This window comes from Pyxicephalus adspersus, chromosome Z (genome assembly GCF_032062135.1).
Source record: "Pyxicephalus adspersus chromosome Z, UCB_Pads_2.0, whole genome shotgun sequence".
NCBI classification, from domain to species: Eukaryota; Metazoa; Chordata; class Amphibia; order Anura; family Pyxicephalidae; genus Pyxicephalus; species Pyxicephalus adspersus.
The window spans coordinates 15,413,192-15,427,971 of record NC_092871.1 but is presented as its reverse complement, the minus strand read 5'-3'; the positions used below and the strand labels follow the sequence as shown (position 1 = coordinate 15,427,971).

The following is a 14,780-nucleotide window of genomic DNA, read 5'->3' as shown; positions in this document are numbered from 1 at the left end:
ATGCTGTAGGGAGTTAAAAATATTTCTTCTGTTTTCTCCTTCTTGTGATCAAACTATAACTTTGTAACTTTTTTTTATCAAATCACGAGTTGTGAGGCTTTAGCAATGTTTAATATTCGATGCTGAGACCCTGGAACATGGCCAGACTTATTTGTACATGAGGTTCTATGCTTCTGCTGAGAAAAGCAGATAAACACTTGGCCTGGGGTTGTATTATAATCTTTAATAAATACCTAAATGTTTTACATTTTTACTTTTTACCATGCAGACACAGCATACAACATATCTTCATACCCTTTAAACCCGTGTTTTTCAACCAGGGTTTTGTGGAACCCTAGGGTTCCTCCAGAAGTTGCTTGGGGTTCCTTGAGCCATGAGAAATTTTGGACCTCTCATGTCAGGTGCCACTGACACCAATTATGTTTTTTTGTTATCTGTAAGGGTGACATTCTTCCCAATGGCCAGCAATGGGCATTTTTTCTACTCACCCCCCTAATGTATTGTGAGCTGTGGCTATAGTTACTATGACAGAGGTTCCCTAAGACCTGGAAATTAATTCAAGGGTTCCCCTAAGTTAAAAAAAGGCTGATAAATACTGCTTTAACTATTCTTGTATTAAGTATTAGTGTAGTTTAATAGAATGTTTAAAATTTGTTATTATCCTCCTTACTTATGTTGATATTTTATGGAGCCACCTCTCTAAGCAGGCAAATATATAAACAGAAATAAAGAAAGAGGGTTGAGGCTCACTGCTTATTACGAAATAATAATTATGTATTTTTACATATTTGATCAATACATAACTACAGTAAACAAGTATATATAATTTACCTTGTGGTAAATACGTGTTAACAGTTCACAAGGCTTAGGTGTTTCATACTATACAGGGTGCTTCAAAGCATACAAAAAAAATTAAGGTGACCATATAATGTATAAACTCAAACCATGTAAAGTCGTATAAACTCTGACGCGTTTCGCCACGATTAGGCTTCTTCAAGGATATGTTATTGAAAGAATTTTATGGTGTACCAGTAAAGAGTCATAACCAAAAGTGACATATGTGATGATAAGAATAAATTTATTGAAATCTCTGCTGTGGTTGTTGCAGGACTTTGTTGTACTCTTATTTAATGTTTAGGATTCTGCTGGGATGCATACAATAGGGAAATATTCCCTTTTAAATTGAAGATGCATTCATCTATCAATGTTGTGTTATCAATGCCTACCAGTGTCTTGGATAGTAATCCTTGAGGCCAGGGAGAGTTCAGCAGAGCGTTAGGATGACAGGGAGCAGTCGAGAGGAACTATTTCCCTTCTGTATGCATCCCAGCAGAATCCTAAACATTAAATAAGAGTACAACAGACTCTTGCAACAACCACAGCAGAGATTTCACCAAATTTCATCACATATGCCACTTTTGTATCTTATCCTTGAAGAAGCCTAATAGTGGCGAAAAGCGTTGGAGTTTATACGACTTTACATGGTCAGAGTTTTTACAACAATATACGTTCACCTTGAATTTTTTATATGCTTAGAAGCAGCCTGTAAAGTATGAAACACCTAAGTCCTGTTAAATGTTAACAGGATATAGATAAAAATACGTATACTTGTTTACTGTAATTATGTATTGATCAAATATGTAAAAAGACATCATTAATATTTCGTATTAAGCAGTGAGCCCCAAACCTCTTTCTTTATTTCTATTTACATTGTTTAATATATTGTTTTTTTTTTATTTTACATTTACCCAATTTACAAATCAAGCCCCTCTATTCTCTTTCAGGAGGGCATCAACGGCTCCTCTCGATTTCTTGATAGCATGTATCTATGGATAACCGATGCAAGTGAATGGATTTCATTTGATGTGACTGATTCTGTAAAGCAATGGCTGACCTCAACAGGTAACAGAAATGCTTTCTTCTGGTGATATTGGAGGGGGAAGAGACTCACAGCACTGTGCAAACTGATATGACAGACGTTTCCTATGACAGGGGTCATAGCAAAGGACACCCCTACTTCTATAGCAAGACGTGTTAGCTCAGCAGTAGCATCCATGGAAATGTGTCTTCTGAAAGTTAGTAAAATAGTGGAAAGGCTTGTCTATCAAAGAACTTGTATGAAAGCTATGTATTGACAATGTGCAACGGATTACTGGTTACAAAAAAGCTTAAATCCAGCCTTGCCTTTAATGTTGCTTTTAGCATTGTGACCGCTTCAAAGTTTGCATTAGATAACAAATTAGACCTACTCATTTCATGGACCGAGGCAGTCAGCACCATCTAACCCATTTCTTCCCAGCATGCCTGTCTTTGGTTCCACCCTGGTATTTATTGGATTTTAGGTCCAGAAACATGTGTAGGTGTTACCTAGAATGCTCTGTATGCAAAATAAATCTGCATAGGAATGCCTACTCTTCCATACTGACTTTCAGCCACCTGGAGGTTGTAAAAAGGAATGGGCAATGGGATCTCTACATCTAGTAGACGTTCTCAGCCAGATCCTAAACAATAAAAAGGGAATGATTCCCCATAGGCAGCTATGCTCGGTGGCCAAAGGTTGATCCTTGCATGAGTAGAGTCTACATGTTCAGGAAGCAGAAAGTATATAACCCAGATTCCAAAGGAGATAAAAACATTAATTCATTCTATTTCTATTTTAGTAGAAAAATGTTGCTTTTAGTGCTTTTAGTGTATGTGTGGTGTTATCAAACTATTGTACATGGGGTAAATGCATCTGAAGGTGCCTGTGTAAATGATCCCCTGGTTTACTTGGCACCAAGGTTGGCACAGATTTACGGTTGGTGGCCCCTCATTTTCATTTGTGCCATGAACCACTGAGCCATAAATCCACATTTGATATCCTACATATCACCGCCCAGCCTGCTTACCATTGGCATATTATTATTATATTTATCATTCCCCCATATCTATAAACAGAATGTATGCTCAAAGATTTTTTTCTAAGAAAGAACAATAAAACAACTGATACAGAGACATAAATAAAACATCTCTTCTTCAGCCTGGACCAGATCTTTATACACACGGTCCTAGGGGGATGGCGTGGTCAGGTGTTAATACATCCTCTACCAGGATATATACAGGCTGATTCCTAGGGGGAATTTTTTTTCCACTGAGGGTGTCTCACATCCAAACATTTTCTGATAAATGACACCTGAAGAACAGACACCTATGCATGGATTTTAACAGTTCTTTGTGATGGATGGTCCATATTTGATTTCTTTCTGCAAAATGCTTCACATCACACAGGTGTAAAATGAAAATCTGTAAAAGTTTCAGAATTTATATAATGTACATATGAAATTTTGGGGATATCAACCTCACCTGTAAAAGAGCCATCCTCACCCTGTATTCCAGGGGTGCGCAACAGTTGTATCCCAAACTACCAGTAGATTGCAAAGGCAACACGAGTAGATCGCGGAGCCCTGCCTTTCAAAATCATCTCTACCAGACACAAGAGTTAAGGTGCGTACACACTTCCAATTTTTATCGTTCAAAACGAACGACGAACGAACGACGAACGATCGATTGGGCAAAAATCGTTCGTAAAAAAAGTAACCAACGACGCAGACGAACGAGGAAAGTCGTTGGAAAACGAACGACCGGACCGGCGGATCGGATTGGACGACGATCGTTGAACATCGTTCGTGTGTACGTTCGTTCGTTGATCGTCCATGGTCTGAGCATGCGTAATGAACGAACGTTCGTTCACTTTCCTGTCGTGCACATAGTTCCTCTATCGCTCAAACGATCGTATCTATTGTGTGTACAATATCTACGAATGATCGTGTCGTTATCTCTATGTGCAGGATCGGTGCTATACGATCGTTCGTAGATATCGTGCAGGATCGTTCGTCGTTCGTTTTCCAAACGATAATAATTGGAAGTGTGTACGTAGCTTTATTAAGTCCAAGTTTTTATTGTTGGTAGATCTTTTTGACTTGGTAATTTTAAAAGTAGCTCACAAGCCAAAAAGGTGTGGCCAACCCTGCTGTATTCAAACATTATATATAATTTTATGTTTTAAACTTATATATCAGTGTGAATTTTTTTTTTATTGATATTTTGTTGCCTTTAAGTATTTGGGGGAGTGTATGGAAAAAAACACCACATTTGGGTAAGAATTTCAAATTATGTCTAGTGGTGGTATCTGGACTGTAGATTCTTCTGCAGACCAGATAATATTTGGCTATCATCTGCTAATGAAATATTAAACATAATTTGGCACACTACTAGCTGTGACTCTCTGTACCTCTTACTTTGATTGGGCACAGGTGCCAAGCTGTTTATGGAGTAGCCATGGTCAAGCTTATTCTTTGTAGAGAGTGAAGCTAGTGATGGGTTACTTCCATAGACTGATGAATCCACCAACTTTATATGTGTATCTAAACAAAGACCACCACAATTCTAAATGTGAAATATTAAATATGAATAACTTCCTACAAGCTTTTACATTTGGCAACTAAAGTGGTGTATGGCACAAAGCATTTCTTTAAGACTTCTTGGAATACTTAAGTCTGGGGACAATTTTTTACTTTGTGGATTTCATTGTGGGTCTCCATACCACAGTCATTAAAAGAAACTTGCATAATTTGTACAGTGAAATAGAACAGGAAACATAATGGTATGGAGTAGTCTTAAAATGTTATTGTGCTCACCAAACACCAGTCCCCCAATCTAACTCTGCACACCTCATTCCTCACATGCCATAAATCTCTTTCAGTGTACCTAGAAATGTATTTTCTTTGTATCTCCTACAGAACAAAATCAAAGCTTCAAATTGCAAACGCCTTGTTCTTGTTCGAGTACTAGGGAAGACCAACAGCTGGAAATTGGTGGTAAGAGAAGAAACAAGTACATTTTTTTTCATATGCGCCCAAAAAAAAGGAAGTTTTCCAGCACACTACACAAGTAGTCAGCACAAAAATCTGTTTTAGCTGTTGCAACAATTTAGATTAAATTAAGTAAAGGTTTTTTGTCTAAAGATGTCGGCAGTATTATCAATTCAGTAACCAGTGGCCGGGGCTGGGTTTGGCCAGGTGCTCATTGATTAGCTATAGGCTTGCCTATTTCTGATAGCAACACCCTGTAATTTTTTTTTCATCTGTGTGGCAACTTTGCTGAAACACATTTTCTTTTAATATTGGCCAGATTTCTACTGAAAAGAATGATTTTTATACATACATTTTTAAATACCATGAAGTTTTTGAAACATACTGAGAAGTCAAGCCAAAGTGTGGTCTGAGTTTGGCACACTTTTTAGCCCGACAGTATAAAAAATTCGAGAATTCTGGTATTGTGTGTGCTGAAAGTTACACAATTCATAATTTAACAAGGCATTACCACTGCTCATTACATTTGAAATCAGAAGTCCACTGCACACACTTACTTAATAAAGCTCTCCAAGACTGGAGAGGATTTATTTTCATTAGTGAAATTGGTGATCCAGCAAACCTGGAATGGATCTGGTCAAGGATTGAAAATATTTGCTAAAAAATACCAAATTACTTTTAGGAAATCCTTTCCAGGTTTGCTACATCACCCAGGTTCACTGGTAAAAGTGTATCTTCTCCAGCCTTGGAGAGGCTTTAATAAATCAGACCCATTATTTAGCTTCCTGAGTTTAATTATTGTAAAGTGAGAGCAACCAATCACTAGAACCGTGTAAGCTGCCTCAATTTAGAGCAGAACAGTACCTAAGTTCTTGCTGATTTGTATGACAGTGGTGGGAGCTGTCAGAACCAGTCATCAAGGGATTTCTCTGTTGTATGTAATAGGTTATCCTAGAGATCACAATTATTATATTTTGTAAGCCTGATCATTTCACAGACTCGTATGCCACGGAGGCCTGCAGATGTTCTCCTTGTTTTTTTCAGGGTTCCCATATAAACGAGGAGACATGGAAGTTCTCAGCACACTCAGTAGATCTCTTCCCTACCTCCTAATCACATACACCCCAGAGGGCAGATTGGAGCAGACACCCAGCACTCGGCGCAAAAGAGCGGTGGATGAAGAATATTGCCGCACGTTAGTATACACTTTACAATATTTGCATACCATATGTGGCGTGTTTGTCGCTATGAATAATGGGAATTACCATAGGCAGGAAGGTGATTGAGGATGGTGAGTATTTGAATTGGCTTTTCAGGGCATTTTAGGGGTCCAGTGAAGTTTCTCACAGGTACATGTAAGCGGTTGAGGGTTCTTCCAATTTAATGATGTTATAAATTGGAATGGCAATTATTTGAAATGACCTTGTAGTACAGTTTCTTCTCAAAATCGGAAATCAGCTTACCAACAAACTCCAGCCCAATTAACCAAGGGCCATTTTAGACCCTCGGTCCCAAATTCTTTCTTTCAAGTGAATGTGAGTGGTTGGGAACGCTTTTCATACACAGGGTTGCGACAGATGAAAGCACAGTTCCATAAAATGACACATGGTTGCTTTGGGAAGAAATGCACGGCAGCTCATGTATTATGTTCAGTGTGGTTTTCCATTCCCAAGTAAAAAGCAGCAGTTTGCCATGCATCTGGGGAAGACAACTACACCAATTACCACCATGAGTATAAAAGGGGGCCAAATGTTTCACTTGCATCCATTTATAAGATTTATACAGCGCTTCCCTACCACACAAATACCTGACTTTAAAAACTCCTGCAGGTATCTTCCATACCAGCACCCTTTGACTGGACACTAAAAGGAGAAGCAGCAGATTGGGATCCCCTATCATTTTTCTCTCTCCCACCTGCTAGCATGCTCCTTGCACTGCAGAATAACTGATTGGCCCCTTCGCTAATTCTTGCTTTAAATATATACATTTTAGTATATGGTATTGTATACTAGACATTTATTTGTGTCTTTTATCTACCTAGAGTTTAGCTTATCAAGTTGGTATTTTACCATGGAAATCACAGAAAAAAAATCAGCCGGCCCGTACAAATGCTGAATATGTGTGAAGAAGTTCTCTTCCACAAATTCTAACAACACCCTGTGATCAGAAATAACTAGGAATATGTGTGATTTAATGAGCAAAAGAATGAAAGATCCAAGGGAATGCAGCATTGTTTTTGTTACATTTGAACTCACAGGATTTTGGCAAATAGAAGAACTTTTATCTCTAATGGTAAATGTAGCTATGATGAAGGAACTGGAAAGAATGACTGATTCCAACAGCAAGAGGAGGGATCCAAGAAATATATTTATTGGAAGATACATGAGATTCACGCTTTCTGTATACAGTGTTCTATTTCAGAATATAATTCAAGAAATATAAAATATAACTGTAAAAGGGTAAAGACTGGAGAAATTAATTTCCAGGGGCAAAAACTGTTATTATGAGAGAGAGGTGAAAGTGATACACAAAATAATGAATCTGTAAGGGTCATTTCAAACCCACTGTGAGCCGCCGGGCTCACCTGTGGCTCCCATCCTCCCCCATTCAATTGAATGAGAGTGGTTGTGATCCTTTTACTTACACACAGCTGTTGCAGCTCATGGTGTGGTTTACAACATTGACCTGTTGCATTTGGCTGTGTAGTAATAGCCCAAAGATCTGCACTGTGGTCACGGCTGCAGCAATGTGCAAATCTTGTGCAGTGTGCTTAGCCTCTCGTGGCTGGACAGCAACAATTTTCTGTGCAGCTTGGAGATGTCAGCTACATGATTTAACAAAAAAGAATATAAAAATGCCCCTGTAGAAGCCAAAACCCAATAAGCAGATATAATATTTGGAAAGCAGACACAATATAGTAGCAAACTTTATCTTAAAACTCAACTAAACGCAAAATTAAAAGAGATAATTCTAATTACAATAAGGTTGATATTTGAACACAAGATATAGATACAAAATGGTAAAAGGAAAATCTGTTTCATGGCTCAAATAGGCTTGCACTCTGTATTACAGCTATTTCCTCTCATATCTGAATCCAGCCCGAGGGAGGGTCAGATAAATGTGATCATGGGACATCCAAAGCAGGAAGAACAATATATGTCAGACTACATTTCCCAGCATTAAAATAGCAGTCATGGGCCTGATTTATTAAAGCTCTCTAGGACTTGAAAAGGTAGACTATCATGGGAGAACCTAGGCGATCTAGCAAGGAGAAAGGACTTAAAGACACAGTAAGTAGTTGTGGCTTTGACTTATCACTGAACACCAACTACTAGTATCACAAAAGCCCTGCCTAAATTTTACATAACTTATTTGCACCACTTATCCTAATTTAATATGTTTACTTTTACCAGAATACGTAAATAAAAAATAATATACAAATATTGAAGAAAGGGTAAGAAATATAAAACTTTTGTGTTCCCATTACAGGAATAGTGGGAAGAACTGCTGTGTGAAGCCCCTTTATATTAACTTCCGGAAGGACCTTGGCTGGAAATGGATTCATGAACCCAAAGGATATGAAGCCAATTATTGTTTAGGAAGCTGTCCATTTATTTGGAGCATGGACAAACAGTACAGCAAGGTAAGGCCCGTAGTATGGGGGCAAATAAGTATGAAAGGCCCTTCCAACAAATGGAAGGATACACACAAAAAAAAATATTACAAGGGCCCATGAGGGCTCAAACTTTAGTGACCTATACCAACCAATTTAAAGTAAGTCCACCATGATAGAAATGACAAAACTGCAATTGCTGACCTTCTGAAAAATCTAGTTTCCTGGATGTTATGCTGAACCTGTGGCTTCAGTTTTTTTTTTGACCCACTGACTAGGAAAAAGTATGTAGAAAATATAAAAAATCCTTATCTGCATATTTGCTTTGAGTCCATGACTCAACATTTTGAAGCTCAAAGAAAACAGTACAATGTTATTATTTTTTTTTAGCAACAGGAGACAAGCAAAAGCTCTCACTATTCTTAAAACAACCCAATGTTTGTTGGTTTCAGGTGCTGTCCCTCTATAACCAGAACAACCCAGGAGCTTCTATCTCTCCATGCTGCGTACCAGATGTTTTGGACCCACTCCCTATAATCTACTACGTTGGCCGAACACCAAAAGTGGAGAAACTCTCAAACATGGTGGTCCGATCTTGTCAGTGCAGCTGAGACTGGAGAAACACTGGAGGTCAGAGGTTATACAAACAAGACGGTACTGGACTTTGCCACCACCAATGTTAGACAGAGAGACCTGTGGTCAGCACTTGCTCTTGCACCTGGTGTTTGAACATTTATATCTGAGGTCTTAGGTCAAAAGAAACTTTCCTCTCTTGTGCTTGGGTTCACAATTCACCAGATACTGTTCCTGCTAAGCATAAAGAGCTGCACACCAACAACGTCAGTACTTACACAGTAATTCACTTATTTCCCACAAAGCTAAGCACTTCTGAAGAGACATACCGGTATACTCCCCTTGGTATACAAACTACAGCTGAAAATTTTTTTTAAGTTGTAGGTGATTGGGAAACACCAAAACCAAACTGGAATTCACAAGCCTAGCAAGTTTACCAAACCACATAAAGTTCCATGGTCAAGCAAGAATTTTCTTCTCATTCTCTCTGCTTTATTCTGCTGGCCATGTCGGCCTGGTAGAGTGGTGGCCATCAAGTCTTAATTACGAAGGCAATGGACTAAAAGGTAATGGAAGTTGTGCAGCATAATTGAACAGAGTCTGTATCAGCTACGTGATGTGCCCAAGCACAATTGCCTAATTTCTGGTCTTGGGCAACACAAAGTAGCAGACTGCCAAAAACTATGATCCATTATGAATAGGCCTTCAGACATAACTCCAAGAGTGCCTCATAACCCACCAATTGCTGCTGTTCCTGTATCCACTATCACATTTGTTGTCTAGAGTTTTTTCCGTTTATAATAAGGCATTTGATTTAATAGCATACACAAAGATCCACAGGCACATTAAACAGACCATAAAGTCAAGAGACCCCTCCATTATTTTCCAACAGGCCTTGGAAACCTAAAGCCAGCAAATATAAGAGAAAGTAGGAAATACTTACCTGCAGAAAGGAGTGTTCTTGTATTCCACAGTGGCCAGTTTTATGACCAGAAGATAAGGCTTATGCGATGACTGCTCAAGAGGAAGATTTAAACCAGACCTTCCAGCATAAAAAGCAGCTTCCCTTGGGTACTTACCTTTTCCACTAACGTGTTCTACCTAACTTTCCCATTCCTCATGCAAGAAGACTGTCCTAAAGCATCCTGGGCTTTCTGACATAGATATCCGAGGTAGCTTTAGTACAGTCTACCAGCAAGCAGAGGACCTCACACCTGTTGTGGCCTGCCATCTGGTGAGGAAGTGGCAGTCGCTCTCCAAACCAAGACATTATGTCATCTCCATTTGGAGATAGTCACTTTAGAAAAAGGACCGTTCTGGATTCCCTGGGTTTGTTCCTGCTGAAGAACCAAGGGGCATACAGCAAATCATTTTCTTCGGGTAAGGGTAGGTTGGCAAAAAGGCAGAGCAACTTACTAGTTAATATTTCCCTTTGGAAGATCCCACAAGATAAGTTAGATTCTGGAGCTAAAGTTAATACAGCAAACTTGCATTTGAAAACCCATTCTATAGTATTAGTAAAAATAGACATAAACTTGCACATGCCTGGTTACTATCATGAAAAGTCTTCTTCTGCTCCTCCATGGGTGGAACCTACGTCATTGCTGCTGTCAGGAAAGAGGTTTGCCAGACTGGCTTTCATACAGCTTTTCAGTGACTCGCTTATGAGAATCAGTCAGCCTCTGCGCAAAAACACTGATGATTCTTACATGAGTCAATGGCAGTCTGTGAAGGAGACCGATTAGTCGGAATGCTTGGAGCTAGAATTTCAGGGGGGGAGGGGGAGGTTACAATTAATAAAAAATAATTGCAATATTCAAAATTTCCACTAAATGTTGTCAGCAATCCTGCATCTTCCACCTGAATTGGAAATGGTGCCTACTCAGGGAAACAAAACACAAAATGATCCACCAATATTGGTGTCAGATAATAATTCAGGGTTAATGGTAAACACCCAATATAAATTGATGAATTGCAGTGGATTGGAAGGCAGATCATTTCATTTTCTGAAAATTGTTGTCTTTATCATTTTTTAATTTTTTATTATAGTTTGACTTTTTTTATTTAAAAATAAATGATATAAAGTTCATAAATAAATTTGGTACTTGGATAAAATGTGTGTTTTTATTGAAAAATGTTTAGACAAACTAAGGTATGATAATGTATGGTTTACAATGTATGAATCTAATCTGAGTGTGTGATAAAAAATCCAATATCAGATCAAGGTATGTCTAAAACACAAAAACATAAATGTGATATATTGCAGTTTATCACTTTTTTTCATTTTTTTCTTGTAATTTTAACTGGTAATCCCACGAAAAATATATTTCCTGTCCAAGAAGCATCCTTCCTCTCATTCATCATCATCTAGGGTTTTCTTCACACTGACTACCAATGTAAGAGGTAATCACCCTCACATTCATCATTGATGTATTGGGGTATTCTTCCTACTGATTACATTGTTAGGCGGATTCATAATTCCACTGATCTCCATGTACCATGTTTTTTTCATAATTTTTCATAATGACCGCCGATGTAAGGGGATTCATCCTCCAAATTCTCTCCAATTAATTAGAGAATTCTTTATACTGACAACCAATGTAAGGAGCATTTGTCAGCAATTTGATCAGTGATCACCAATGTGCTAGGATATTCTTGACACTGACTATCAATGTAAGGGGTATTCTTCCTTCCAGTGACTCCCTATGTTCTGGGAATAATTTGTCTTGACTATCATATAGGGTGCATTTTTCATTCCATTGATTCCCCATCTACTGGGGTATTCTTCAAATGACTACCAATATATATGCCCATTAGTCACTAATGTACCAAGGTAGTCTTCATATGGACTAGCAATGTAAGAGACGTTCATTCTTCCACTCATTCCCCATGCATTCAGGTATTCTTTAATTCACTAGTCATGTAAGGGCCATTCATCCTCCCATTGATCCCCAGTGTTCCATGGTATTCTTTATATTGATTAGTAATATAAGGGGTATACATCCTCCTATTGACCACCAATGACTTCATGCTGACTATCAATGTATTTATCTTCCCATTAATCCACTATGTACTAGGGTATTCTTTCCAATGACTCGTAATGTAAGGCGTATACATCCTCCCACTGACCACCAAGATATTCTTCATATTAACTACCAATGTAAGAGACATTAATCTCCCAACTGATCTCCTATGTATAGGGGAGCTCTTCCTACTGGCTGACAATGTAATGGGTATACATCCTCCAAATGACCACCAAATCAGCATATTCTTTATACTGACTACCAATGTACATAAGGGCATTCATCCCCGCTCTCACCCCCATTGTACTGGGGAATTTTTCATACTGACTTTCAATGTAAGAGGTATATATCTTCTCACTGACCACCAATGTACCAACATATTCTTCGTACTGACTACCAACGCAAGAGGCATCCATTACCCCATTCATCCCTTGGGGTAATCTTCCTACTGATTCCTAAGGTAAGGGGTATACATCTTCTCACTGACCACCAATGTACCAGGCTATTCATCACAGGGGGCTTTCTTTCCATTACCATCATCATCATCTATCTAATTATTGGGGACATTTTTCTCATATCCCTAGAATAAACAGTGAACCACCTGAGATTTATACATTTCAAAACACTAGTCATGATAATCCAATAATCTCAATATTTAGGCATATATTAATCGTGCAGGTTTAAGATTTATGTGCCTCTAATTCCTCATTCTAAATATGACACTTCAACTCCCCAAATATTAAAGAGTAAAACAAAACCAATAATTACTTTTGGGTGAACTATAAAGTGCATTATACAGAGGTAACTGTAAACCTTTCAGTTCCTTGTCGGAATTATTAAATTCCAGAGATTTTGCATAATATAATACGTTCTTTTATGATTAATCATTTAATAAATCTCTCCAACTGATCACACTGCAAATTTAACAATATGGCAAATCAAGGTGAGAGGCTTTGGGAAGGGTTGATCTGTTTTATGCATTTGTGACGAATAAAACTGTACAACCATCAGACTTTATGTAATAAAGCCATCCCAGCACAAGAAGTAGATGCTGACCCTGGATAATGCCAAAGACGGTGCAATCTTTTTGGAGAGAGAAGCAAATGAAGGCATGATCATGGGAAATACTGTAATAGGTAACAAGTACCCGCAATTGTTACACTTACTCATTGCATAGAATGCTGCACATAACATATATATATATATATATATATATATATATATATATATGATGCTGGGTCCATTTAATACCATTAAGTATTGCAGAACATGACTAATCGTAATTGCCAAGCTGTAAATATGAATGTATTATTTGGAACATTGTCATTTCTGGAAAGGGCACTTCTAAGTGTGGCATGTACCAGCTGGTACATAACAGATTCCATGCCAGTTGTAATCCCCTGCTTCCTGTCAGTGATGTCATCACTGATCCATTCACAGGCAAACAGTGACTACACACTGAGGAGAGCGTCTTACACATCTGTGCTTTGGGATTTCCAATTCCAATAAAATGGATATGCTCTTGGATGCTGACAATTCATACGTCATTGACCTGCTTACCTGACACAACATCAGCTGAGCAATAGCCGCATAACACCTTCTATGTTACTATGTTCTTACACATCAGTCAGCAAACACTTGGAGAGGTGAAGATTTTTGTATGTGGTCAGTTATCCACCATTATATCTGATGCCAGAACAGGGCTGAATTGGAAAAAAACCTCCTTAGTTACCTTTAAAAGATTCCCTGGAGCTGTGCAGAAAAAAAAAATATGGAATGCATATCTCATAATTTCATCATTTCACAAATAATTGATCACCATTAGACTCTAGGGTTGATTTATGAGTTATGACTCTGCAAGGTATCATTCACAAAGCTTAGAAACGCAGTAAAATAATTACAGAAATGTACAAAAAAACATGATTTTGCTTGTAGAGCGGCAGAGTCAGCAGAACATCTAAGTTAGGTGTTGTAGCCTTTGCATAGTAACCTCATTTTTAAATGCTTTGGATCTCTTCCACACTTGCAGTGAACGACAATCCCACAACAATCGCAACCGCATACATACATAAAATGGTTTCTCACCGTTCCCATTCAGTTGAATAGAAGCAGCTAGGGTTGTGATATACCTGCGACAAACAATCACAAGTTTGAAATGAAGATTTGAAGATTACCTTTGAATTTGAATCTACCTTTGAAGATTTGGTTTACAAAAAAAAAAAAAAGTAGCATGTTTCCTTTGCAAGTTGAACTTTTATGCCTTTTGCAAAGTCAACATGCTTTTCTCCCTTAGTAACTCAACCCCTTTTTTATGAATTCGTAGGTTGTTGTGAGCTAAATTAATTCACTGTCAATTACCAACATCACCATCTGTGCAATTTCCCTATGCCAGGAGAGTCTCAGTTTTGTGCATTGCCCTGATCAGGGGAAGTTTTTTTTTTTTTCTTTCTTTTCTTTATTTTAAGGGTATTTTTTTAAGTAGTTTAATTTATATTTGTGTTTTTGTATTTGTTATTTTTTATGTATTTGATTAATATTTGTGTGCTGTTTTCTTAGTTTTTTATTTTACTTTTTATGTCTGTTTTATTCTTTCAATGGAAAAATAAAAACAATGTGGCTATCAAAGGGCTTGGGGGTATCTAAAAGGAACTTTTAAACCCATAAACAACAATGTTACAAACTGCATCCTGTCAACCCTTCATTTGTGTATTAGGTTTTTTT

General features: G+C 37.9%; 1 protein-coding gene across 1 annotated transcript in view; it reads left to right on the top strand.

Moving 5' to 3' along the window:
• Positions 1 to 11,151, top strand: part of TGFB1 (transforming growth factor beta 1) — a 30,786-nt gene extending 19,635 nt beyond the window's left edge. Inside the window, exons 3-7 of the mRNA XM_072429366.1 lie at positions 1,785 to 1,902; positions 4,779 to 4,856; positions 5,895 to 6,045; positions 8,340 to 8,493; positions 8,916 to 11,151. Coding sequence (XP_072285467.1) covers positions 1,785 to 1,902; positions 4,779 to 4,856; positions 5,895 to 6,045; positions 8,340 to 8,493; positions 8,916 to 9,074 — 660 coding nt within the window. The 3' untranslated portion in view covers positions 9,075 to 11,151. The remainder of the gene's footprint in view (positions 1 to 1,784; positions 1,903 to 4,778; positions 4,857 to 5,894; positions 6,046 to 8,339; positions 8,494 to 8,915) is intronic.
• The last annotated feature ends 3,629 nt before the right edge of the window (positions 11,152 to 14,780 follow it).